The 25120-nt window shown below is 36.3% G+C and overlaps 1 protein-coding gene across 8 annotated transcripts in view; it reads left to right on the top strand.

Annotated features, from left to right (window-relative positions):
• Positions 1-22491, top strand: part of LOC128030711 (uncharacterized) — a 199003-nt gene extending 176512 nt beyond the window's left edge. Inside the window, exons 1-9 of one of the 8 annotated variants that reach the window (XM_052618570.1) lie at positions 11235-11366; positions 11905-12179; positions 19576-19630; positions 19727-20047; positions 21138-21182; positions 21287-21472; positions 21867-21914; positions 22023-22079; positions 22293-22491. In XM_052618570.1, coding sequence (XP_052474530.1) covers positions 11294-11366; positions 11905-12179; positions 19576-19630; positions 19727-20047; positions 21138-21182; positions 21287-21472; positions 21867-21914; positions 22023-22079; positions 22293-22360 — 1128 coding nt within the window. In that variant the 5' untranslated portion in view covers positions 11235-11293 and the 3' untranslated portion in view covers positions 22361-22491. Of the gene's footprint in view, positions 1-11234; positions 11367-11904; positions 12235-12327; positions 12649-18698; positions 18832-19300; positions 19631-19726; positions 20048-21137; positions 21183-21286; positions 21473-21866; positions 21915-22022; positions 22080-22292 lie in introns of those variants that run through there. The other 7 variants (XM_052618571.1, XM_052618572.1, XM_052618569.1 and 4 more) reach the window with 7 other exon arrangements.
• Positions 22492-25120: the final 2629 nt, after the last annotated feature.

Genomic DNA, 25120 nt, shown 5'->3' on the forward strand with positions numbered 1-25120 from the left:
AACTGCTTGCTGGAATGGCTGGTGTCCCATAAAACCCTAAAGTGTTAACTGCTGTGTGTGTTTCTAATGATGGCTGACCTAAATGTGAGTAGGTGAGTCTCTGTGCTGGTCTTTGATGTCTTATAGATCTTCTGGGTTGTATTGAAGGGTAATTTGTGTTGTGGTATGTGAGTTAGTGTAACAGGTATGGAAAGTAATGTTCATTTCATATATATAATTACACAAAAACTGTTCAAGATGTATACCTGAATATGTCTGTCTGTGTGTGCACTTTCCCCTTTAAATTTCTGACGGCAGAATTGGTTTTAATTTCCTTTCTTTGCACCTCCTCTTCCCTTTCTGCGCTGTCTGTGCATGGGAGAGGTGGGTTTCTAATTGGCTCTGATCAATCCAATTTCATCTTTGCTTTAAAAATCCCTTATATACTCTATTTAAATCATATATTATATTATTTTACATGCATATTTGATTATTTCTGTATTTTCACTTCAGTTTAATCAGTTTTCTGTGGATCGATGCACTTGAAGCATGTGCTAATTGTGTTGCACTTGACATCCATTTAACAGAAAAGACGGGCGAAAACACAATGTAAAAGACTTGTGTTATGTTTTATCAGGTATGTTGTTTTGTCACTTGTTTAATTTTGTATGAAAGTTTTATACCATTTTCTCTGCCCTTTCTGCACTGTCTTTACATGGGAGAGAAAAGACACTGTAAAAGACTTGTTATGTTTCCAAAGTAAATGAAGAACCGTCAACTGATATCCGTCTGGTTATTAAAGGAAAAAAACACAACGCAGATTACACCGGTCACATTAGTTTGGACAACAGGAATGCCTACATTTTCATGGATGCTCTCTGGTATGAGTACATCCTCATCTACAGGCAAGTATTCTTCATCCGCTTGTGTTTCTCCAGATAGATGTTCCTCATATTTTTGTGTTTCTGTAAGTTGCTCTTTTTGTTTGCTTTGTCTCTATCCACTTATAGGTCCTCTCAAACTGGGAAGTGTAACTACTTCAGACGATCATTGGTAAGTTGGCTCACTCTCCTTTGACAACATAGGTTGTACATTTTTATCTCTTTTCTGTGTACTCTCTGGTATCCTTAACCAGTAGTACTGTATGTATTTCACATCACTGTTTGATGAAGTATCTCTGTTTTAGACCTTGTCTTTATGTTGTTCCCCTTTCTTGTTGCAGGTGGCATCTTGGATACAGGTAATGGAACAGGTAGTTCAACAGGTAAGTCATTTACAACGTGTAGCAGATTTCTGTGTAGAGTACAAATTTTTTACATATCATTTTTTGTACTGACTCTATATACTGGGCTGTCATTTAGTTGTTCTTTAACAATGTAGATTTGTTTCTCCCAGTAAGACTTAAGTTTCTCTGGTCCACCTTTTCTCATAATATTCTGGACAAGTACTCTATCTCCAGGATGCAGAGTGATTCCCCTTGACTGATGGTCATAATATTTTTTTCCCCTTTTCACAAGACAGTTTACTGTTTCCACTTGCAATTATGTATGCTTCTTTCATTTGTGCAGCCCATTTATCAGCATATCTTGTTGGAGAGTCATCTGTTTTTTTTCTGAATTCAATCCAAACAGTAGATCAACTGGCAGATGAGGAGATCGGCCAAACATTAAGTAGAAGTGTGAAAATCCAGTTGCCTCATGTCTTGTGCAGTTATAAACATGGACAACACATGCTAGATGTTCTTTCCAGTGCTCCTTTTCCTTTTCTTGGAGTGTTCTCAGCATTTGTAAGAGATTCCTATTGAATTTGATTCAATAGGTCCTATTAAATATCAGCTGGGTTACCTTAGGGATGATAGGGTGTGGTCCTTGAGTGTCCAACTCCAGACAGTCTATTCAAGGTCTTGAACAGTTAATTCTCAAACTCTCTTCCTTGGTCGTGATGTCATTTATTTGGATATCCAAAGCGTGGAATAAAATCATTGAATATCTTTTCTGCCGCAGTTCTTTCAGCCTTGTTCTTGGTTGCATAGGCTTGAGCATACCTGGTAAAGCGATCAATTACAACCAGTATGTACTCAAAAACACCTTTACTTCTCTCCAAGTGTAGATAATCTATGGAAACAAGTTAAAAAGGAAAAGTAGTTGTAATGCTTCCAATTGGAGCTCTCTCATGGGTAACAGGCTTATTTTGCTTAATGCATGAACATCTTCTGGTAACATAATTTTCAATGTCCATTTTAATATGTGGCCAATAAAATCTCTCTCTTGCCAGATGTATCACCCTTTCTGTGCCCACATGACCAGTGTCATCATGAAGATGCTTCAGGACCTTCTTCTTAAATTCAGCAGGTAAGACCAGTTGTTTCTGGTGAGAAGTCCTTTGATACAGCAAGCCATTTTCAATGTGCAGTTTTTTCCACTCATGTAATAATTTCTTGACTGGGCCATGTAACCCTCTTCTGACTTCACTAGTGAGAGTTTGGTTGTTTTCTTTAAGTGTTAATATGTCCCAAATAGATCTTTTTTCTGTGCTCTCTGTAATTCACTGTGATGTACTGTTGACAGAAAACTATGGTGAGACGACTCTGGGCACGTGTTGGTAATGTCAGAGTTCTGAGCTGTAATGAGAGTAGCTATTCAGGCTGCATCATTTTTCTTTGCTACCTGGCTCCCTTTCCAAGTTGCATGAACTGCATCAACTGCATCAACTGACACATAGCATTCTATATCCAGAAGACAACGAGAGAGAGTGTCAGCATCTATATTTTCCTTTCCTGGTCTATACTTGATGTCAAAATGGAAATCAGACAATTCTCCCACCCAACTGTGGCTCATCGCATAGGTCAGGGGGTTATTATCAGTGTACACAGTGAAGTGAGGTGAATAAAACAGATAATCCCGGAATTTCTCACATATATCCCACTTTAAAGCTAGGAATTCAAGCTTGCCAGAGTGAAGATTGTAATTTTTCTCTGCTGGAGAAAGAGTTCTGGATCCATAAGCAATGACCCTTAACTTTCCGTTTTGCCATTGATAGAGAACTGCCCCCAAACCCTTCTGAGATGCATCAGTATGGAGAGTAAAGGGCGAGTTGAAATCAGGATAAGCCAGCACAGGTGGATGGGTAACAATGTCAATCAGTGTTCCCAGGGTGTTCTTGTGTTCTTCAGTCAAGACCACTGTTTTTTTAGAAGGAAGATGGTAACATTTCCCTTTGGTTTTGTTGTTTCTTTCCATCAGTCTGTCTGTATTATTGTTCTTTACTTGCAGAAGAACATAGATGGGTTTGGCCATTCTAGAGAAGTCCTGGATGTGTGTTCTGTAATAGCTTAAGAATCCCAGTAATCTTCACACTTCTCCAATGGTGCTTGGTGAGTTTTCTCCAAGTGACAAAATGGCGATGATGTCTTTGGTATCAATGCGGGCACCTTCAGCAGAAATGAGTCATCCCACATAGCGAACCACTCTTTTGAAGAACTCACATTTTTTTGGTCTAAGTTTCACCCCATGCTGTTGTAGTGCTTTTAAGACCATTCTAAGTATTTTAAGGTAGTCTTCAAAATTATTTGCATAACAGAGTATGTCATCCAGGTAAGGTATGCAACAATCATCTTGAAAGGAGTCCAGCATCTCTACCGTGCTGCTCTGGAATGCAGCAGGTGCGTTGGTCAGCCCAAAAGGAATCCTTAACCACTCATATAACCCCCATGATGTAATGAAAGCTGTCAGATGTTAGGATCCCTCAGCCATAAACCCTTGGTGATATACCTTCCCTTGGTCAATGATGGAAAACCAGCTGTAACCCCCTAAAGTATCTGTAATATCTTGTATACGAGGCAAAGGATGTCTTTCTGGTACTGTTTTCTTATTAAGTGAACGGTACTCAATTCAAAGTCTAAGTGAACCATCTTTCTTTCTTACGCATACAACAGGAGCAGAGTATGGTGGTTACTTGGACTTAACAATCCAAACTCTAACCAACAAGTCTTGAATGTACTCCTTGAGTTCCTGATAGAGTGGTTTAGGCACAGAGGCATACTTTCTTTGCACAGGTATGTCATCCTTCAATGTAATGGCATTCTGCAGACTAGGAATGCATCCTGTCATCATTGTCACATGCAAAAGTTACTGACTCTTCATAAAGCAGTTCACATGTTCTTGCTGTTCATTACTGATGTGGCTTAGATCAACTGGAGGATGCCAAAGTGTTGGAGGATTTCTTCCTTCATCCTTGGTACCAGCACGGGACTCCAAGCTGTTTACTACCACATTCAAAGGTTGAAAATCTGCTTGATCAGATTCAATTGCTCCCAAGTGTGATCTTCAGTGGCAGTGTGATACCCTGCATAGTTTGATTGCCAATAGTTATTTGAACATATGGATTCTGTGGATTTTGAATTTTCAAAAGTCCCTCACCAATAATTAACTAGTCAAACTGTGAACACTCCATGACAGGTTCAAACAGCACCACTGGGCTGGTGAGATTGAAGATGTTTGGAACATGACATTTAACATGAGTAACGCAACCTGAGTGGATAACAATATCCCTTGATCCAACATTTATTGAGACATTGACATCCAAATCTTGCTCGTTTGAAGTTTTCTGGTATTGAATGACTATTGCCGCGTTTCCACCACAGGAACCTTACCCAGGAACTAGGGACTTTGGGTTGGTACTCGGTGTGTTTCCACCGCAGGAACCAGGAACTAAATAAAGTTCTGTGTAAAAAAATGCCCCTCAGAAAGTCCCTGCTGGCGAGGTGGTACTTTTTCAAAGTTCCGAAACTTTCCGGGGGCGGGACTTGGGCGCTAAACATGCTGATTGGTTGAGTTCACGCAGCATTGGTTGAGTTCAACCACCATTTATTTAGATCAACATTTTCAAAATATTACTGTTATTGTGTCATAAAATGTAATTTTAAAACTATTTCAGGCGAGAATGTAGTTGTTTAAAACTCAAATCTGTGGTTTATTTTTAAAAACAGCGCCTATTTAAAAATGTGTTTCACCGATCTCCGAGGTGGTCAGCTCCACGCGATCAGCGGGAGCTCAGTGCTCATGTATCCGCAGAGAGCAGCCTCACCTCGGCTAGACCTTCTGATATGTGCCACTGGCTCTGATGTCTCTTTGGTGGTTAAACATAAAATATAATTAGTTTTGGGTAAATCTAACAGGTTATCTTTTGTCTGTATTCAATTTATCTATATGTTAAAATGAAAATAAAAAATCTATATAATATTTTGTTTCATTGTAATGGCTGTATATATACACATATCCCTGAACTAAGTGCATTTCTGCAGCTGTTATTATGCTTAAATGAAAACGAAAGGAGGCAGTGGTATTTGATATCCTATTTCGTTTTCGTTTTATTGTAAATATACAGAGAGGAAAATTGCAGTAGTGAAGGCGAGCTGACTGAATTTATCAAGTACGCTGCTGTTTGCATATTTAACAGATTTGCGTCGTCGCGGACATCACACTCCCGAGTCGAATGCAAAGTCTGAACTACCGAGGATACAAGTCCAAAATCAGCGTACTTTGTATTGAGAAAAGCGCGCAGACCTACGTCACCAGTCTATTTGCCTAATCTTCCCGGTACTTTACACCACGGTGGAAACACAGAAAGCAACAGGTCTGGGGGGAAAAAGTTCCTGGGAAAAAAGTTCCTGGTACAAATAATCCGGGTAATTACCTTGGAAATGCGGCAATTGACAAGAGGATTGGCCTTATCATCTTCGATTTCCATTGCTGTGCCGAGGAGGTTGGCAAGGGTGAACAAGCCTTGTGATAGACTTTCGACCAGCTCTTACAATCTCTTGGACAACATTAAAGCCCTTTCTAACCCAATTCTGCTTACCAGAAAAGGAACCTGTAAAGCCAGTCTAGGGTCTTCACTCTCTAGAAGGTTAAGAGAAATCTCCACCCAACCATGGAAGGATATTAGGTCCTTTTTTACATCTGACCTCCAATTCATGTGGGTCAATAATCTTTGTGAGTGGTCGAAGTTTTACTTGATGGTAAGTATATTTCTTTCCAATTATAATCCATAATGCTAACTTGAGTAACAGTGACAGTAAAACCATTCATAGTACATTTCATCAGACACTTTTCCACTACAAGCTGAACAACTCTCATTTGATTGGACTAGTGTGGTAATTATGAAGATGTGATGTTATGGATTTTTTTTTGATGAAGTCAAAGTGGTTGTAGGAGCTTGTAACATTTCATACTGGGACGGACACTTTATTGATCACTGGTTGTCCCTCTGCAGTGATCGTTCCCCATTTCCCTGCTCTCTTGGCAACCTACAGCTCTGTGTCCCTCTGCACCACATATAAAAATGGCTGCAAGTAGTCACATATTTATCTGTGCATTCGTGGCATCTTGACTGTTGTTGTCTTTGAAGACGATGTCTACTTGAAAAGAATTGGGTTTTGAGTCTTGACCTGTATTGACGTTGTATTTGATACTGGGTCTGAGACTGCACCTGTGTATCCAGGTTGTACAATGGCATGGCAGACGGTGGGAACAGTGTCGAATGCTGAGTCGAAAAACGAGTTGAAAATGGGCTGTTGAGGTGGTTAGTGTAGTTGCTGATGTTTTTAAAAGCTTGTTTTTTTTTGCTGTACTCATACCGCAAATTAGAAGGTTTTGTCATTCCATGCTGTTTCAGGGAATTCACTGCAGTAGTTAAAGTTTCTATTTGTACCCTCAGCTGCTGAATGGTCAGAGCCAGATTAACGCAAAGGCAAACTAGGCACGTGCCTAGGGCCCGATTGGCGGGATGGGTCCCAGATAGAGGAAAAAATATATATATATAATAATAAAAATAAAATTAAATGTACAAATATCCTATCTACAATTTATTTCAATATTTATTAATTATTTTATTAATTAACTAAAAACAGTGACGATGTTTATCTTAACCATAGACTGTTACATTACGTCACATTAACGCCAGCCCGTGACTGTATTTATATAGAGGTGCCAGCCAGTTAAATCCGAGGAGACGTCAGCGGCGGTCAGAGCGTGACAACAAATATAGCAGGCAGGTGTGTTTTGAGTAGGTTAACATTCAAGATGCTTTCGGGTGCGGCAAAACGTAAAAAGAAAAAAAAATGAAGAAGAACAAAAGAAGAGACAGCGGGGGCTTTACTGAAGTTTCTGTCGGGGCAGCCGTCCGACAGCTGTGAACCTGCTCGAGTCAGCAGAGGCCGTGCCAGGCCTGGAGACACGGCCCGAAGACGCAAGTTTTTCAGATGTTATATAAACCCTTGTCAACCATTTATACTGTAAGAATTTAAGCTGCGTGTTTATGATTTGTTTTTGTGCCTTTAAACATGATTCAGTCCATTCAAATTCCTCTATTTCTTCTTGAAAGTCTTTCCTCCATGCGTTTAATTTGTCTACAGCAGACTCTTTAGACTTAGACATTATTAAATTATAATATTTTGACAATTGGCCCTTTTCACCTCTTTTTTCAATTATTTCCTCAATTAATGACAGTTTGGGAATGTACATAATATCTATAGACCTGGAAGACATAAAACTTTTAAGCTGTGAATATAGAAAAAAAAAATGTTTTGAGGGAATCTGGTGTTTATCACACAATTCTTGAAATGTAAGAAGTATTCCATCCATACAAGTCTTCAATAGTCTGAATTCCTTTAGTTTTCCATAGTTTAAATCCTCCATCTTTATATTTATTATTATTTATTGTTAGACAGTTTCTAAATGGTCTTGATGAATGTGAAGGGGTCATGTTTGCCTTCTTGTTCTTAATTACATTTATAAATGTTGTAAACTATTGCATTTTGCAGAAAATCTTAATTAAATGTGTTGATTAAATGTAAACAGAGCAAATAAGATAAACTTATTTGCTCTGTTTACATAGTTTACTGATACCTATTGGTTATTTACTGGTACTACTGCCTTAACAATGACACTCCCAATGGATGAGGATAATTTAATAGCATTTAATAATGTGTAATGACGTATAAATAATGAATATCAAAAAATAGTCTGATAGACTGTTTAATATACAACACAAACAATTTGTAACCAAAGACTAGGCTATGTAAAATGTGAATTAACTTTTATTAGTAACTTTGGTAAGTTTCAGATTTGAATTCATAAATAACATCGATGGAGGGGGGCCCAAAAAATGCAGCCTGCCTAGTGTAGTCCATTTATTTAATCCGGCTCTGTGAATGGTCTTATCTTTTGCCGTCTTAGCCACACCCAACATTTCTTTAGCCCCATTGTAAGACTCCAATTGTGCGCTGTGTGCATGCACCACCTTATAGCGAATAGACTGACCCACCCATCGTTGCCTCTCACTTTCATCACTTGTAATTCTTATTACATGCCTCAGCTGGGTTTCATCAGAAACATTGTGGTCTGAGAGAAAAGTTCTCAGCGCTCACCGAATGTCACTGTGCTTTAGGCTGATGCCTTGTGAAATATTATGGAGAAACACTCCGAACAGTATGATCATCATTTTTGATGTCTGAATTCACCTGCCTAGAGCAGAACAATATCTTCTGCTTTAGGCTGATCATGCGGTACAGGAACTGCTGTGGCGTCTCATGGTCCTGCTGCTTGGCAGTCATAAGTTCCTGGAAAAGTTCAGGACTGCTGCCTCACCTAGATTAGACTGGAGAGAACTCTTCAATTCCGCAACAGTCATGTCATCCTTGGTTATTAACATATCTTTAAAATGTCCAAGTTTAATCATGCGGAACACCCCTCGGATTATAACACTTTCAGTGCAGCCTTCCTTAATGCCTTCATCTATTTGCTTGCACAGCTTGCTGAAACTTATGTGAGAGGCACTGTCTCCTATTTATCCCCCATGGATCCTGAATTCTCAACATTGCAACATTGCAATGTCTCTTATAGAGACCATGGTCTCAGGTGCAAAATGAGATGTACTGTGATTATTGAATTCCTTGTTTGGAAGATGTCTGTGTAAAGTGTCTGTGGATGTAGGTAGTGTGGAAGGTATAGTTCTACAGGCTAAAAGTGTTCTACCTAAATCCTCATAGTTTGATAGCATTCTCTGGTATTCATCCTCTGATGCGTCTTTGCTATGATGTGTAATAGATGGCTGAGTAACCATTTTACTCCTAGTAGCACGTTGCTCTATGATTTCATCTATACAATCATTTATATTAAATAACACAGTCATCCCTTGATCAGGTAGCCTAGACATTTCAGAGCTGTTCATGTAAGTGAAAATATAATTAATGTAGCTCTCTTTGTCACCATTCTTTAATTGTGTGACATCTGCATCTGATGCAGGGTGAATGTAATTTGCCAACTGGAAGAGTTCACCTGTGTTCAAAGTGTAGACTTTCTTCTTGATGTTCCAGATAATTATTTTTCTTTCTTAGTCGGACATGATGCACTTCCAGGTAGATCTGGTTATGTGGTGATACTCCTGGTCAGGATGATGCTGGTCACCTGCTCCCTTTATGGAATTACATTTGGTTCAATAAAAATGATCGAAACTTTATAAAACTGAACGTAACTTTTTCAGAAACTATCAAAAATATGCCATTACAAAAGAAAAAAAAACAAAATGAAAATCGCACAAATTTAACAGGGTCTTCAAATATGCTTCATTCTCTGTTAATATTTTTCAAAGATTCGTTTTCGCTAATTGTGGATTCTGAATGCATTGCAACAGATTCCGCTTATGCTTCGCAGTTTTTCGTTTGGTGTTTTGACACAATCCTCTCGTGGGGGCGTGCTTAACAGTGATCTACTCTGATTGGATAGTGAGCTTTTGATGGACAGTTGCTCTCTGGCCAGGTAGTAGAGACGCCACTCAGTGGCGGGCATATTGGAAAGCTCTCATGGTGCTTTGAATTACTAAATATGTAAATAATATTTGACCTTCGATCGTCTCAGTCTGTAGAGATGTGCTCTTGTCCTTCATTGCAGCTTGAAGTAAGCTTGTGTTGCTGAATGACAATAATAACCCGCAACAAACTGTTGCACACTGACACTGTAACATGAAAAACTTGTGTCGATGTTATTTGCTACTTCAGTTACACAAGCTTACTTCAAGCTGCCTTGAAGGACAAGAGGAGGAGGAAGACGATGCTGCTTCGTGTAACTCCTGAGAGCTCATCTTTACAGACTGAGATGATCGAAGGTCAAATATTATTTACTGATATTTTCATTTGTACCAAAATGTAATGTTTTTCATATGTACTGAGATGCCTTGCAAAATCTCACACTTGATAAACAAACTGTAACAGAAATGACACGAACCAGACAAATTAAAGAGTCGATCAGGGCTGTGTTGAAACACGAGCCGAATTCCTCAGGAAACATTTTTAAAGTAAATCTGTTTAGAGTTGAAGCCAGTTAGTAATTGAATTGAACTTCCTCTGAAATTAACAATTTAGACAATTTGAAACCCTAATATTTAAATTGAACTTATGTAATTAGGGGATAAACTGAAGAAATAAGAAATTTTCTTCTGTATAAAGTGAATGAATACGGATGGAGGGAACTAAGTTTCCAATGACTGATTATGAGCAATGACGTTTTCATTAGATGAATGTTAAGAGAGGAAAATAAAAATTGCAGTTTTGTACATATTTCCAAAAATGTAATTTTTCTTCTTTTCTTTTTTTTTTTTACAGTATAACATGGCAAAAGTAACACAAAGGGGACATTAATGATCCAAATGATCCAAAAACTGCATCCTACTTCCTGTTACTGTTTTACAGTTCTTAGAGATGAGAAATCAAGGTTTAGAAAGGGATATTTCATACTCTGCTTAGACTTCAGCTTTTAATAGGCATTTATAGGGAAAGTTTATTTCTTTAAATATGTTATCTTAAAAATAACTAACTACTTTAGCTAATTGTTTTAATTATTAACAATAGCACGTCTCTAAAATTTTGCACAGAACACATTTCCTACTTTAGCTCTTCAAAAACAACTGTGTGAAGGTAAAAGGTTTTGTGGCCTGTGCTCATATTGAGTTGTTTTGCAGTGAGCTACAATCAAAACTATCTATTAGATGGGGTGTTTTTAATCTTCAAACTTCATTTCCATCCTTTTCCATCTAACGGCAGCTTTCTAATACACCTGCTATTATAAGATTTAAAAGTTGCCAATATGACAGGTGAAAACTCCCCATCGCTCACTGAAGGCCTCTATATGATCACAGAATTATGGTCATTTCCTACTTCCGCATTAAATGTGGAGTAACTGAAAACAGCTCTATGAAACTGAAGTTATGTGGCTTGTGCTCATATAGTGTTGAGCTGTCCAGCAGTGAGCATCTGTATATGATGAAGAGTTTTCAGCTTTCTTATTTCCATCTCCTGTATCTTCTAACAGCAGCATTATTAGAATGTAAAGGTAAGTGTCTTTTATATGAAATCAAATTCATTTAACCAACATACAAACAAGAGGTATGCATATAATCAATGGACTGTGGGTGTTTAAATGTGACACGGATGTAAATATGATCAGTGTAATTCATAAGTTACATAATTGTACATTTTTTTTTTAATTTCAGTTGATCTCAATTCATATTAACAATTGTGCTAACAAATGTGTTCTGTTAGCTAGTGTATACAACTTGAATTCTAAAGAATAAAATTGTGTCACTAAGGACAGTCTTTGTTTTTAAATAATTTGTGTGTGTGTGTGTGTGAGAGCAAAGATTAACCCAGACAACATATTTATATAAAAGTCAGTTTAGGAATTTAATATTGTTTTACACTGGCAACCAAGAAGATAATTTAAGAAAAATATGTATTTATTATTATTATTATTATTATTTATTAATTAATTTATTTATTTATTTTTGTAAATCCTGTGGTGCTTCCTGTCTTTCTACAGTATGTCCCAGTTCTCTCAGTAGGTCTCATTTATCTTTTTTATTCCCTTTTAGCTGAAACAGAGAGACCCTGCAAGCAGGTTCATCAGTTAAACGTAAGCCATTTACTTGGTGACAGCATGTCTATTTCCTGCCAAACAACAACCCACCCGCTGGATTCTCTGACAATCAAACTACGCAGTATCAACCAAGATAAAGTCATCCTGATGTCTCCAGACATCTCTCCAGCATCAGAGCACCAGAGATGGTCTGTGAGGAATGATGCTGGAAATGTTACACTTGATCTGAAAGACTTCAGATCATTCGATAGTGGTCTTTATGACTGTCAGGTCTACAGGGATCAGGACTGCCTTCATACAACTCGATTTAACCTGAGTATTATAAGTGAGAATGCAGATGTTTTAAAAAGCTAATAACCACCATTGGAGAACCATATACATGTATAATATGCCTACTTCTGTGTTTCTCTTGTTTTAGAGTGTAAACATTTGAACCCTGTCCATGCAATGATAAACTCTTCAGTGTTGCTGCCATGCTCTGAACATCCTCTACAAAACAGGACTGAACCAGTCACTTGGAAAGTTGTTAATGGTCACCAATCAACAGATATATACCAGTATCGCGCTGCAAACAAGCCCTCAAGCAGCACAGAGAAACCCCCAGACCCACTGTACATGAGAGCGAGACAACTAAACAACGGATCTTTGCTTATAAGAAATGCAGTACAAACTGATGAATTGCGGTATTTGTGCAGAGTGAATGAAAAAACCTGCTATGAGACGAAGCTGGTGATGAAAGGTGTGTTTTCAATATTTTTACCCTAAAGACTCAAACCAGACTCTTTGACAGACATTGATTAGACTGAAAGATTAAGTTAAGATATGCTAATAAATGTGAATTGTTGTGATGGGTTAGTCAAAATATTTTTGGATTATTGTGGTAATAAATATGATAAATATTTAAGTTAAATATATCTAGATGGGGTTTAGATTAAAATAATTTTGTGGTGATTATATCCTGTGGTTAAACTGTCTGTTTGTTAATATAGTAGTACTGTAGATGTGAATGTCCCACTTTTTATACAAGCTTGTTAATGTTTTTATACCAGCTGGAAAATATGGGTTAACATTTGTATTACTGTCTAAAATATATATATGATATGATGGATACATTTCCTACTGTAAAAATGTTTTGTATTTTGATTACAGATGATAAAACATTTTATTCAACAATTATGGGAAAACTTTCCACTACATTGTTATCCACAGGTACTGAATTTATTTGATTAAAAGGAAAACACTAATCAGTCTGACTAATGTTCGTTTAAGTATCTCTTTTTCTAGTGATCACAGATGCTCCAACCACAGCTGCTGACAATACGGCTGGGCAAACTGAAGCCAAGAACAATAAGAGTGAAACTTATCTGACAGTAGTAGTGATGACCACAGTAGTGTCTCTGTGTGTCCTCATATCACTGACCATCTGTGTCATTCTTTATTTCCAAAAACAAAGTCACAAAACCAACAGTCAAAGTAAGTCCACAACTGTTAATGTTTTAAGTTTTCTGAGTGTGTTGATATAAGACATGAAATACACACAGCTCATATCATTACATCCTGGTGATGAGGGTCCTCATGTTAGAATGAAAGTCACATTATGATAGCTGATCAGATAGTAAAGTACTTATTTTTTATATCTTTTAGTTGATTTGAACTGCTGGACTACCGTACATTATTCCATCATTTCAGGAGGTCAGTGATATTCATAGTAAACCCTTGTGTAATAAGTGTTTTTGATGAAGTGTATTTAATAGTGCTGTCAAAATTAGCGCGTTAACGCATTCGATTAATTTGAAATATTTAACGCTTTAAAAAAAAATAACGCAATTAACGCGGTTGCAGTTTTTTTTTATTTCCAGTTGTGGCCTATGTGTGTTCTACGTGCAAAGAAATATGGATAAGACCAAGGAAGGACTTTTAGACGGAAAGTTTCAGTATAAAACTCTGCCGGATTACTCTTCAGTCTGCCACAAGAAACATTACTCTTCATTTAGTCTGCCACAAGAAACAGCAACATTAAAATCATGAACTCAAATGTCATTGTTTAAAAAAACAAAAAAAACAATGACTGTAACAGTGCGTAAATCATGACCTTTCTGTAACGCTAACGTTAATAAGCTTAAACGAAGATAACGAAATAATTGTGTAGCGGAGTATTTTTTGTACACAGTGCCGCGAACTGTCAATCACTCCTGTACGCGTGCATCACTGTCCTCCTCGCAGCTGCAGCAACTTGCGCTCTCACTCTTCATCAAGCTTTAAAACAAAAAGGGGACAAAAAGATCATATTGTCTTTGTGCATAGGCTATAGATTAATTAGATAAATGAATATCTAAATTTGTGCCTTGCCGTCTACGGTATTTTTTTAGAACTTAGAAAAAAGATGCTGCAGCCAATGAGCAGCCAGCGGGGGCTGCAGGACGACTCAACCTCCGCAGACAGTTTTTAATGTTTATCAGACAATAAATACTCAAGATTTTGCTTTAGTATAACTCACAACGATTTTCACACACCTTCTCCGGCCACGTTGAGTTGTTGACACTTAACAGTGGGAAAAGCGACACATGCGCTATTCACTTGTATAACTTAAAGGTGAATGGGTAATGTAGTTTCTGCTCTGGGTGGGATGAATTAGGAAGCTTGCATTGTGAAGGGCGCTCTGAAAATCGACAGTGCAGGTAAAAGATTAAAACTTCTATTAAAACAGATGTCCAAATGAGCGTACCGGTACGCTACAAGCACGTTCTGGGCGCACGGAGAGGTGGCGGTACGCTCAAGAGCTATATTTGGAAGTGGCCGTACTGAGTACTGGTGCATACTGGCCCACTTAAAGCACTGGCAATGACTATACTTTGGAATTTTTTTGCAGTCCACTTAGAATTCAACATGGAAATCATTTTTGTTTTTATTGGCATTGATTGTTTTGAAATTCAAATGGTACTTACATGCCTGTGTTTTTATTTCTGTAATAAATATGGCTTTCAAGCCAACAGTTAATTTGGAGGATATTGATGGTTTATTGCAGGTATGTTGTTTACATGAGAAAATCTGTGTTACAAGTTAAACAAAAATTCCAATAAACAATCATATTTTGAATTTAAATAGTTTCTTTGTCTTGAGTTTACATTAATTATTTACATTTTACATTTACATATCCCAAAAGTTTCAGTCTTTTAATTGCGATTAATCGCGATTAATCGCGATTAATTTTAAAAAATTGTGCGATTAATTAGTTAATTTTTTTTAATCGATTGACAGCACTAGTATTTAATAAAAGTATTTTACTTGCAGGGTTTGATGGTCCATTCTGTTTTTTAGAGGAACATAACAACTGAATCATGACTGTAAGTTAAGTCATTAATTCTATATCTGTCCTGAACTACATAAAAAGTAAATTGGTACATCAAATTGGTTTGGACTAATTTACGTTCTTCTTTCTAATATTATATATATATATATATATATATATATATATATATATATATATATATATATATATATATATATATATATATATATATCATAAATTCATATAATATAACTCAATAACATGGACACACACATATACTGTTTATGCAGCACACATGTGCATATATGCATGATTTAATGTTTTTTTTTTCTTTATCTCCCAACAGTTGGTGTGAACACACAGAAGCTCCTGCATATAAAGCAGAGGACAGATATTTAATGTGCTTTTGTTGTTGTTGTTGTTGTTTTCTTTAAATAAGGAATGACTCTCAATCTGGGGAAAATTCTTTAATATGAAATTTCATGCTGCTTCTATCGCAAAAGTTCACTTTTTAATTGAATGATGATTTACAGAACAGTTGATTGCTATTAAAAGACAAAACATAACTGTCAGGGTTATGTGTGTTTTTGCTCTCTGTGATCCAGTTTCTGTCTCCGTTGATTGTGTTCATTTGATTCCAGATGTGTCTCGTTTTTCCTCATTTACCCGGTGTTTAAAAGTCCTAGTCCTTTCAATCAGTGTTGGTCGGTTCTGAATGTCTTTTCATGTGTTCCTCTGTCTCCTACGGTCCCCCTTGGATTGGACGATTGAATTATTCAAATACATATTGAAGAACTCCTTTTTCCTTGCTCTCTGAGTGTATTTTGACAGTATCAGGCTTGTGATGCATTTTTATACAGGACACACTGTAAGAGACACATAATGACAACTCTTCTGTGAAACGACTCTTGGATTTTATTCTTTTTTTCTGCACATATTCTTTGATATAATGTTTGTATTGCAATAAACTATTCTGAAAAGACTTATATTTGTGTTCCAGCATATGACTTAAGTTATTCCCTCTATTGTATTTTTTTATGAGAATTAACACACCTTTTTCTGGAAAACATACAATGCAAAATATTGCTGCTTTGTTCATAATTTTCAACTCATTTTAACCCATTGATGCTTCTGATCATCCTGACAAATTATGGATCTAATTAACAAGTTTGCAAGACAGAAACACATTTACAAGATTCATAAATGTAAACGGGAGTGAGGCAGCACTGATCCTCTGCAAATCATTACTGTTGATATGCAACATTTCACATTAAAACTCCAGAACATCACCCTGGATGAGGAGAGACCAGGTGAAGAATACACACGTTACATGTGCACATATAGAGCAGTGTGTGTGTGTTGATCGGTGTATGTGAGAGACCCGTGGAGTGTTTCTGTGTTTAATGCTGTGTGGTTCTTCAGCTGACTCTGCGTGTGAAGGCTCTGAAGAGGCAGGTGGATGAAGGAGAGGCAGAAGCAGAGCGGCTGGAGGGATTGAGGAGGAAGGCCATCAGAGAAATGGAGGAGATGCAGGAACAGAAGGAGGCGCTGCAGTCCAAAGTCACGGCACTAGAGAATGAACTCAAGTATGTGTGTGTGACTGAGAGAGAAGATAATGGTGGAGTATAGAATTTTTCATATAAATACGTTTTTTAATAGAAAGCAGTTATATGTGGTTTGCTATTTTGATGTGCTTGGTGAAGTATTCAGAATATGATTACAGTATATGTGCATGTATGAAGTCTATTATTTTATAATGTAATGTTCACTGAAGCCTGCAGAGGGGAGTGTGGGTCTCTTAAAATACTGGGGTGTTCAGACTGCTCACATTTCTAATTTCTTAAAGTCTTTACCTCTCCATACCTCACTCACAAATACTCTTCCCTCAGATGTTGTGAAAAATCACTCTCACTCCCTGTTCATCTCATCATATGCACATCCTGGAAATCACAGAATATCTTTATAAATTTGTAAATCTCAACCTTTTGACTCCAAAGAGTGTTTATATGTGTTATTTAATTAACCACAACACATTTTTGATTCCAGATCTTTCAAGAAACACTGCTCTAAATAATGGCAAAAAATATATGAAAACAATAATAATAAAAAAATCTAAATAGTAGTAGTAGTAATAATAATAATAATAATAATAATAACTGTACTCTATGTTTAATATATTTTAATATATATTTATTTATATGCTCTGATGGATGATGGGTGATCATTCCAGCCGGACCTCCATCAATCAGTTCCTGCTGAAGACTGAGAGAGGAATCTGTGGAATGGTGTGTGAATGAGAGCTGCTCGTTGATAAAAGGAAAAGAATGTCTGCTTCATTTTTGGACACATAGTAACTTCAGTCTGGCTGTAAAATTGATAACAGAGAGTGAAGGCTTTTGTTTCCCACTTTTCTGCATTAACTGCTTCTCCACATCACCATAATTACTGTATAAACCTGATGTGCAATCTGAGGTTAAATTATTTTCTGTCCATAAAACAGGAAAATGGCTTTTCACTCTTTGAGACACCAAGCATTTTCACTGTCACGGAGTCAAATAGATTTCAGACATAACTTTATTATTCATTTATACATCAGTTCCACCTTAGATGGTATTTTGTGAAAGAGCTTTAATAATCACTTTTTTGAGTGTAAAAAAAAAAAAAAAAAAATCATTTTTAAAGTAGATCAATTGAGAGTTGAAGTCATTTAGGAACTGAATTGAGAATATAACTCAGTTCCTCTGAAATTAGCAATTAAGACAATTTGAGACCATAATATTTTAATTTAACTTAAGTAATTAGGGTGAATAAAGTGAATGAATACGGATAGAGGGAACTATGGAAGTTTTCAATGACTGATTATGAGCACTGATGATTTCATTAGATGAATGTTAAGAGAAGGAAATGAAAATTGCAGTTTAGTACATATTTCCAGAAATGTTTCTTTCTTTCTGTCTTTTTTTATACAGTGTAACATAGCAAAAGTAACACAAAGGGAAATGCCTTTAACAATCTAAAACCTGCATCCTATGTGTTCCTGTTTTACAGTTCTTAGAGATGAAAAATCAAGGAAATCAAGGTAATCAAAATAATATTATTTCATTTAACTCATATAGCTTATTGTTTTAATTATTTAAAATGTGTGCAAAATAGCACGTCTCTAACATTTTGCACAGAACACATTTCCTACTTTGTCTCTTCAAAAACAACTGTGTGAAGGTAAAAGGTTTTGTGGCCTGTGCTCATATTGAGTTGTTTTGCAGTGAGCTACACTCAAAACTATCTATTGATGGGGGTTTTTCATCTTCAAACTGCATTTCCATCCTTTTCCATCTAACGGCAGCTTTTTAAAACATCTGCTATTATAAGATTTAAAAGTTGCTAATATGACTGCTGAAAACTCCCCATCGCTCACTGAAGGCCTCTATATGAGCACAGAATTAGACCATATTTCCTACTTCCGCATTAAATTTGGAGTAACTGAAAACAGCTCTATGAAAGTGAAGTTATGTGGCTTGTGCTCATATAGTGTTGAGCTGTCCAGCAGTGAGCATCTGTATATGATGAAGAGTTTTCAGCTTTCTTATTTCCAACTCCTGTATCTTCTAACAGCAGCATTATTAGAATGTAAAGGTAAGTGTCTTTTATATGAAATCAAATTCATTTAACCAGCATACAAACAAGAGGTATGCATATAGACACGGATGTGATGTGAATATGATCAATGTCATTCATAAGTTACGTAATTGTTACTTTTTTGTAAGTTTCTGTTGATCACAATTCTTGTTAACAGATGTGCTAACAAATGTGTTCTGTTAGCTAGTGTATATAACTTGAATTTTAAAGCAATAAAGTGTGTCACTAAGGACAGTCTTCGTTTTAATTGTGTGTATTTGTGTGTTTGTGTGCAAAGATTAACTCAGACAATGTGTTTATCTAAAATTGATATTAAAGTCATTTTATGAATTTAATATTGGTATACACCGACAATTAAGAGGATCGTTTTTATTCTTTATTTATTCTGAACCCTTTGGTGGTTTCCTGTCTTTCTATGTCCCAGTTCTCTCAGTATGTCTCATTTCTCTTTTTTATTCCCTTTTAGCTGAAACAGAGAGACCCTGCAAGCAGGTTCATCAGTTGAACATAAGCCATTTACTTGGTGACAGCATGTCTATTTCCTGCCAAACAACAACCCACCCGCTGGATTCTCTGACAATCAAACTACGCAGTATCAACCAAGATAAAGTCATCCTGATGTCTCCAGACATCTCTCCAGCATCAGAGCACCAGAGATGGTCTGTGAGGAATGATGCTGGAAATGTTACACTTGATCTGAAAGACTTCAGATTATCCGATAGTGGTCTTTATGACTGTCAGGTCTACAAGGATCAGGACTGCCTTCATACAACTCGATTTAACCTGAGTATTATAAGTGAGAATGCAGATTTTTCAAACAAGCTAATAACCACCATTGGAGAACCATATACACATGTATAATATGCCTACTTCTGTGTTTCTCTTGTTTCAGAGTGTAAATCTTTGAACCCTGTCCATGCAATGATAAACTCTTCAGTGTTGCTGCCATGCTCTGAACATCCTCTACAAAACAGAACTGAACCAGTCACTTGGAAAGTTGTTAATGGTCACCAATTAACAGATATATACCAGTACCGCGCTCCATTGAAGCCCTCAAGCAGCACAGAGAAAGCCCCGGACCCCCTGTACATGAGATTGAGACAACAAAACAACGGATCTTTGCAAATAAGGAATGCAGTACAAACTGATGAACTGTGGTATCGGTGCAGAGTGAATGAAAAAACCTGTTATGAGATGAGGCTGGTGATGAAAGGTATGTTTTCAATCCAATATTTTTAACCCTATTTAGTAATCAAATGGGCAAGAATGCTATTGTCCCAAATATCATTCAGCCACAAATCTGAATCACAATCAGAAAAGAGGTTTATTGCCTGCTGACAGGAGCCTCCAGAGCCGAACAATGTACAGACATTATAAATTATAAATATACCACTAGTAAAGAGAACAGACATTAACAATACTAATTGTAACAGCTAATAATAATAGCTGTGGTAACATTTATGTTACCAACAACATGACTGTGCTATCGCTTTTGACAGATCAATAAACAAGTTAATTTATATTTTAATAACTAACATTTTGGCCACAAAATTTCCAGGTGGTCTAATTTTGCACCATCAACAAAATAGTTCCAAACAAAGCCAAACCAGAATGAATTGTTGTGTCTTTGAGTAAGGCAGAAGTTTTATTTGGTTCCAGTGAATCAGTGTTGTTCAAAGGGGTGGTTGATTTCGATTACACTTTTTTAACATTAGTGTGTATATGTTGCTGTTTGAGCATAAACAATATCTGCAAAGTTGCAGCGCTTAAAGTTCAGTGCAAAAGAGAAGATGTCTTTTAAAATTCTGGCAGTTTTAATGGCTACAAAAAGGGTTGGTATAGAACTACCACAAGTTACTTCCCAGGTTCGTTACGTCACAAACCCAGATAAACCCTGCCCCTGGAAACACACAACGAAGGGGCTGAGGCCATGTTGTGCTGCTTTAGGGAAGAGGAAGAGAAAACTTGGGGTGGATGTAAAAATCTGTGCATATATGTATCGCGATTCTGTCTTCGAATGATTCTAATGGATTCACAAGTTTCAAAATCATATGTTCTAAAAGAGCAGTTCTCAATCCTGTTCCTCGTGTTGCCCTGCTTTGCACATGCTGCGCACCTCTCTCTCTCTCTCTCTCTCTTTCACATCGTCAGCTCAGTGAATACACTCATTTTCAGATCAATCAGTTGCGTTATACATAGAGGTGCGTGTGGTTGCCTTACTGTATTACAGCTTTAATCAAGCTTTCATAAATGTGTTTGTTACAACACCGTAGATCTAACTAAAATTTGTATTTACATTTTAGTTATAGCTCACAATACATCTCGTTACACAACACTGGCAACCATAGGTAAGACAAGTACCTGCTGTATATAATGTATGTGTATGTGTCTGATCAAAACAACCTAAACAAATGGATACATTTTTAATATGCTTTTCTTTAATTGATCACAGCTGTTGTTCCAGCCTCTCCTGACGGTCTTGCTGGCCTGAGTGAAAGCAACAATGGGAGTGAAACAGTGACAACAAATCTGACAGTAGTAGTGATGACCACAGTAGTGTCTCTGTGTGTCCTCATATTACTGACCGTCTGTGCCATTCTTTATTTCAAAAAACAAAGGAGCAAAACCAACAGTCAAAGTAAGTCCAAAACTGTAGCCCTGAAAAGTTTGGGTTGTCACTGTCAGAGCAATGGCTTATTAGAAACAAGAGAGGAAGTGATGAGTGCTATGTCATCAGAACATAGTTTGTATGTCTATGTTGTACTTCCTGTTATATATTTATTCTTGACTGAACAGTTACTCAAATGGAAACCGGAATCAGCTAAATTGCAGGCCCTCTGTCATTTGCTCATTGTGCAGATGTTTTCCTCCAAATTAGTAAAGTTAAGAGTAGATACTTCTGCAACTTCTTACTTCTTGTAAGATGTGCTATTAATATGTCAGTAAGGGAAAATTTTATTCTAAATTGATTAAGGATTCAAGTTAGAAAGAAACATATTTAAACAATGTAACTGTCTTCTTATGTTTTATAGCCGAGTTAAACAGTCTTTTCTCTGTATATTACTCCCGTGTTGCAGAAGGTAAGTGGCATTCATGTTAAATGTTAAGATGTAAAATAAATAAATAAACTAAAATAATGGCAATGATGTAACTGATTACAGTTTTATTTTATTTATTTTTTTGGACAGGGTTTGATGTCCCGGTTTATTCTTTAGTTGAACGAAATGCAGGAACAATGACCACCTGTAAGTTACTGCACATACACATGCTTTATAAGTTATACACATGCTACACTGAAAATGTAACGTTTTAACTGATGAAATTACGTTAAAGTTTGTTTAAACAATACAGAATTTGCAAATGTAAACATGATTCAAACAATACATTAACTGAACTCATTACTCTTTAATAATGCCAGGTGGTGTCAAAATTAATTTTGGAACTTTATCTCCCAACAGTTGGTGCTGAACAGTCAGAAGCTCCGGCATATAAACCAGATGAAATGTATGAAAAGTTCCCATTTTGAAGTGAAGAATGGCATTTTTTATGTTTTTTTTTTTTTTTTTTTTTTTTTTGACATCATGGTCTTTGAGTAATCACTAATTATATGGCATTTGTCACAAATTATAATAAAGAGTAACATTTTATACACAAGTAGTTCTGGGTGACACTCTCTTAGGCTCCTTGTAATGCAGTTTTCATGTATAACTATGTTATCATGAGCTTTGAAATCAACATTTTTTTTTTCAAACTCAACATAAAGACAAGTCAAAACAACTGTAAGCCTTTTATCACGTTCATGGATTTTCCTCGTTCCTAAGAACAGTGGACAGATTTCCTCATACTCAAGTAAAAACATCTTTTGGTGTGCTACCAGGAAAACAGATTATAGCCTAACTTATATACAGCATACAAGAGAACTCCATTAAATGTTTAACCTTTTTGAGCTTTACAAAGAGGAGTCAAATCCACACCCTAGACACACACAGAGTATAGTATCACTGATTCGTGCCAATCTGTGGAAAAGTATTGCTTAATATAAACTGTTGCACTATTGCTATTAGCACATCACTGAAACTTTCTTTCAAAGCGAAGTCAGGTTTGTCAGAGTGTAATGCCTCTGGCAAATTTTCATGAATGACTTTGTATTACATTGATTTTTTATTTACTTATAACAACAAATTAAACAGTCTAAATGTAGATACAATTTGATGCCATTTGAAGACACTGCTGCATTTAGACACAATACTGACACTACTGGCAATAAACAGATCTGTTACTTTTATATTACTCCAAAAGCCATGGGTTTCTTTTTCAAATATAAATACATCAAGAGATATAAGCAAGTAGACAGCTTTTACAGTTCAGTTAGACATTACTACAAGTCTTGAGCTCAAAGGTTTTAAAGCTACTGTACATGGTGCTTATAATTTGATGCTGATATATCTGTAAATATATACTAAGTTATCAGTTTACTACAAAGTCAGGATAACATTGATGCCATTTTAAAAATTGTCCTCTATAAAAACAAGTGATTAAGCATGTCATTGAAACCTTTACCCCTTGAAGGAATGACAAAGTGAAAGTTTTATTGACTTATAGAATAGGTCATTGTAGTTAAAAGAGAAAACCTGATAACCGGGGCGTGATACATTGTTATACACACATTCATATGAGAGACACAAATGGCAACTGTTTTGTATGGAATGACACCTGGATATTCTTTTATTTACTATTGTTTAACCTTTTTTTGCGATATAGAATTTAACAGAATTAATGCAATTTAACAACTAAACATGCTAGAAGAATGAGACATGTAAAGATAGGGATATAAATGGAAACATTTGGGTTTTTTGTTGTTCATTATCATCTGATCTTCCAGCTAAATTTATTCCCTCTATAGCGTATCTATGACTCTCCTTTATAATTGCTCATCGAACTCAAGCTCTCTTAGTTTTATTCCAGTCGTGTCTGGTCTGGATAACAAACTTGTTAAATATGTAAGTTCAGTGTTCATCCAATAATTACAGTGTGAAACATCAAATGACAAGACTCTGAGATGGGACTGGGACTCACAAAGGAGGTTTTTTTTTTTTTTTTAGCTATGATTAAAAATTATGTTTATTAATAGATTTAGCATAGTTGGATACTGTAAGTTCAGATCTATCAGGCACGTGCACAGGTAGGGCTCAACCTGTGCAGAGCACATGCCCTTTTTGCCCTTACACTCCGAAGTGCCCTTTTTTTGGTGGTGTTTTTATTTATTTATTTATTTTTTTATCAATGCTATTGGTCACCCTTTACGTCTGTCTGTCTGTTTTACCAAATGAAAGTTCTTAAAACGAGCTTGTGTAAATCTAATTCGATCCTCAAGCTGTCAGTAAGCTGATAACTCCGCCCCCTCTATATTCATTGAATCAACTGAAGTTTCACAGCAGCCGCACAGTAGACACCAGCTGAGCTGAACAAAGTTTTGCGAAGGGTAAATAAATATCTTGTTGTTTGAATAAGTACTACTAAACACTGTCTATAAAGGCTAATGTTTTATTTATTTGATGTCTGACTGACTCACTGACTCAGACATGTGGGACGTCGCCTGAGAAAGAGGGCTAGCATTTGCCATCTAGTCATAGCCAATATATAGCCAACACAGCCTGTGCATACAGTTGCATTTCATCTTTTATAAAATGCTAATTTGGCCAAATGCATTTTACCACGGGAAAAACTGAGCGCTCCGTCTATATAGCTAAAAAAACTAGTTTGTAACATGTAGATGAAAATGTAATGTGATGCCCGCAGCGGCAGGCGCCGTCGCCGTTTTAATGACGGACAGAAAAAAAAATCACATTTGCACACATTCGCTGGTCAAAAACTATATATTGATAAGTAATACAACAACATATAATTTGTTTTTACCATCGGAAAATCATAACAGGTGTGCCCCCGCGCTGTTTCGTACTGGAACTTACACAAAGCGCAAGTGATCCTCTTCACCTAGATAACTATATTTCTAAGAAATTTCTTCTTTGATTTATAATTGCTGATACACTTAATTTATGAACATTTAGGCTAATCATGTTATGGTATACTCTTTGTATACTCTCTTTATAAAATGTTGGAAAACATGGTTTTACTACAGTAATGTAGTAGTAACTAAAAAAATAAAAATTACAGAAGATCACTGAAATCTTTATATTTTATCATACAGAATGTAATTCATGATTCATTCCAAGGCTTCATTTATTTGATCCAAAATACAGCAAAATCAGTAATATTGTGTAATATT

This window comes from Carassius gibelio, chromosome A16 (genome assembly GCF_023724105.1).
Source record: "Carassius gibelio isolate Cgi1373 ecotype wild population from Czech Republic chromosome A16, carGib1.2-hapl.c, whole genome shotgun sequence".
NCBI lineage: Eukaryota > Metazoa > Chordata > Actinopteri > Cypriniformes > Cyprinidae > Carassius > Carassius gibelio.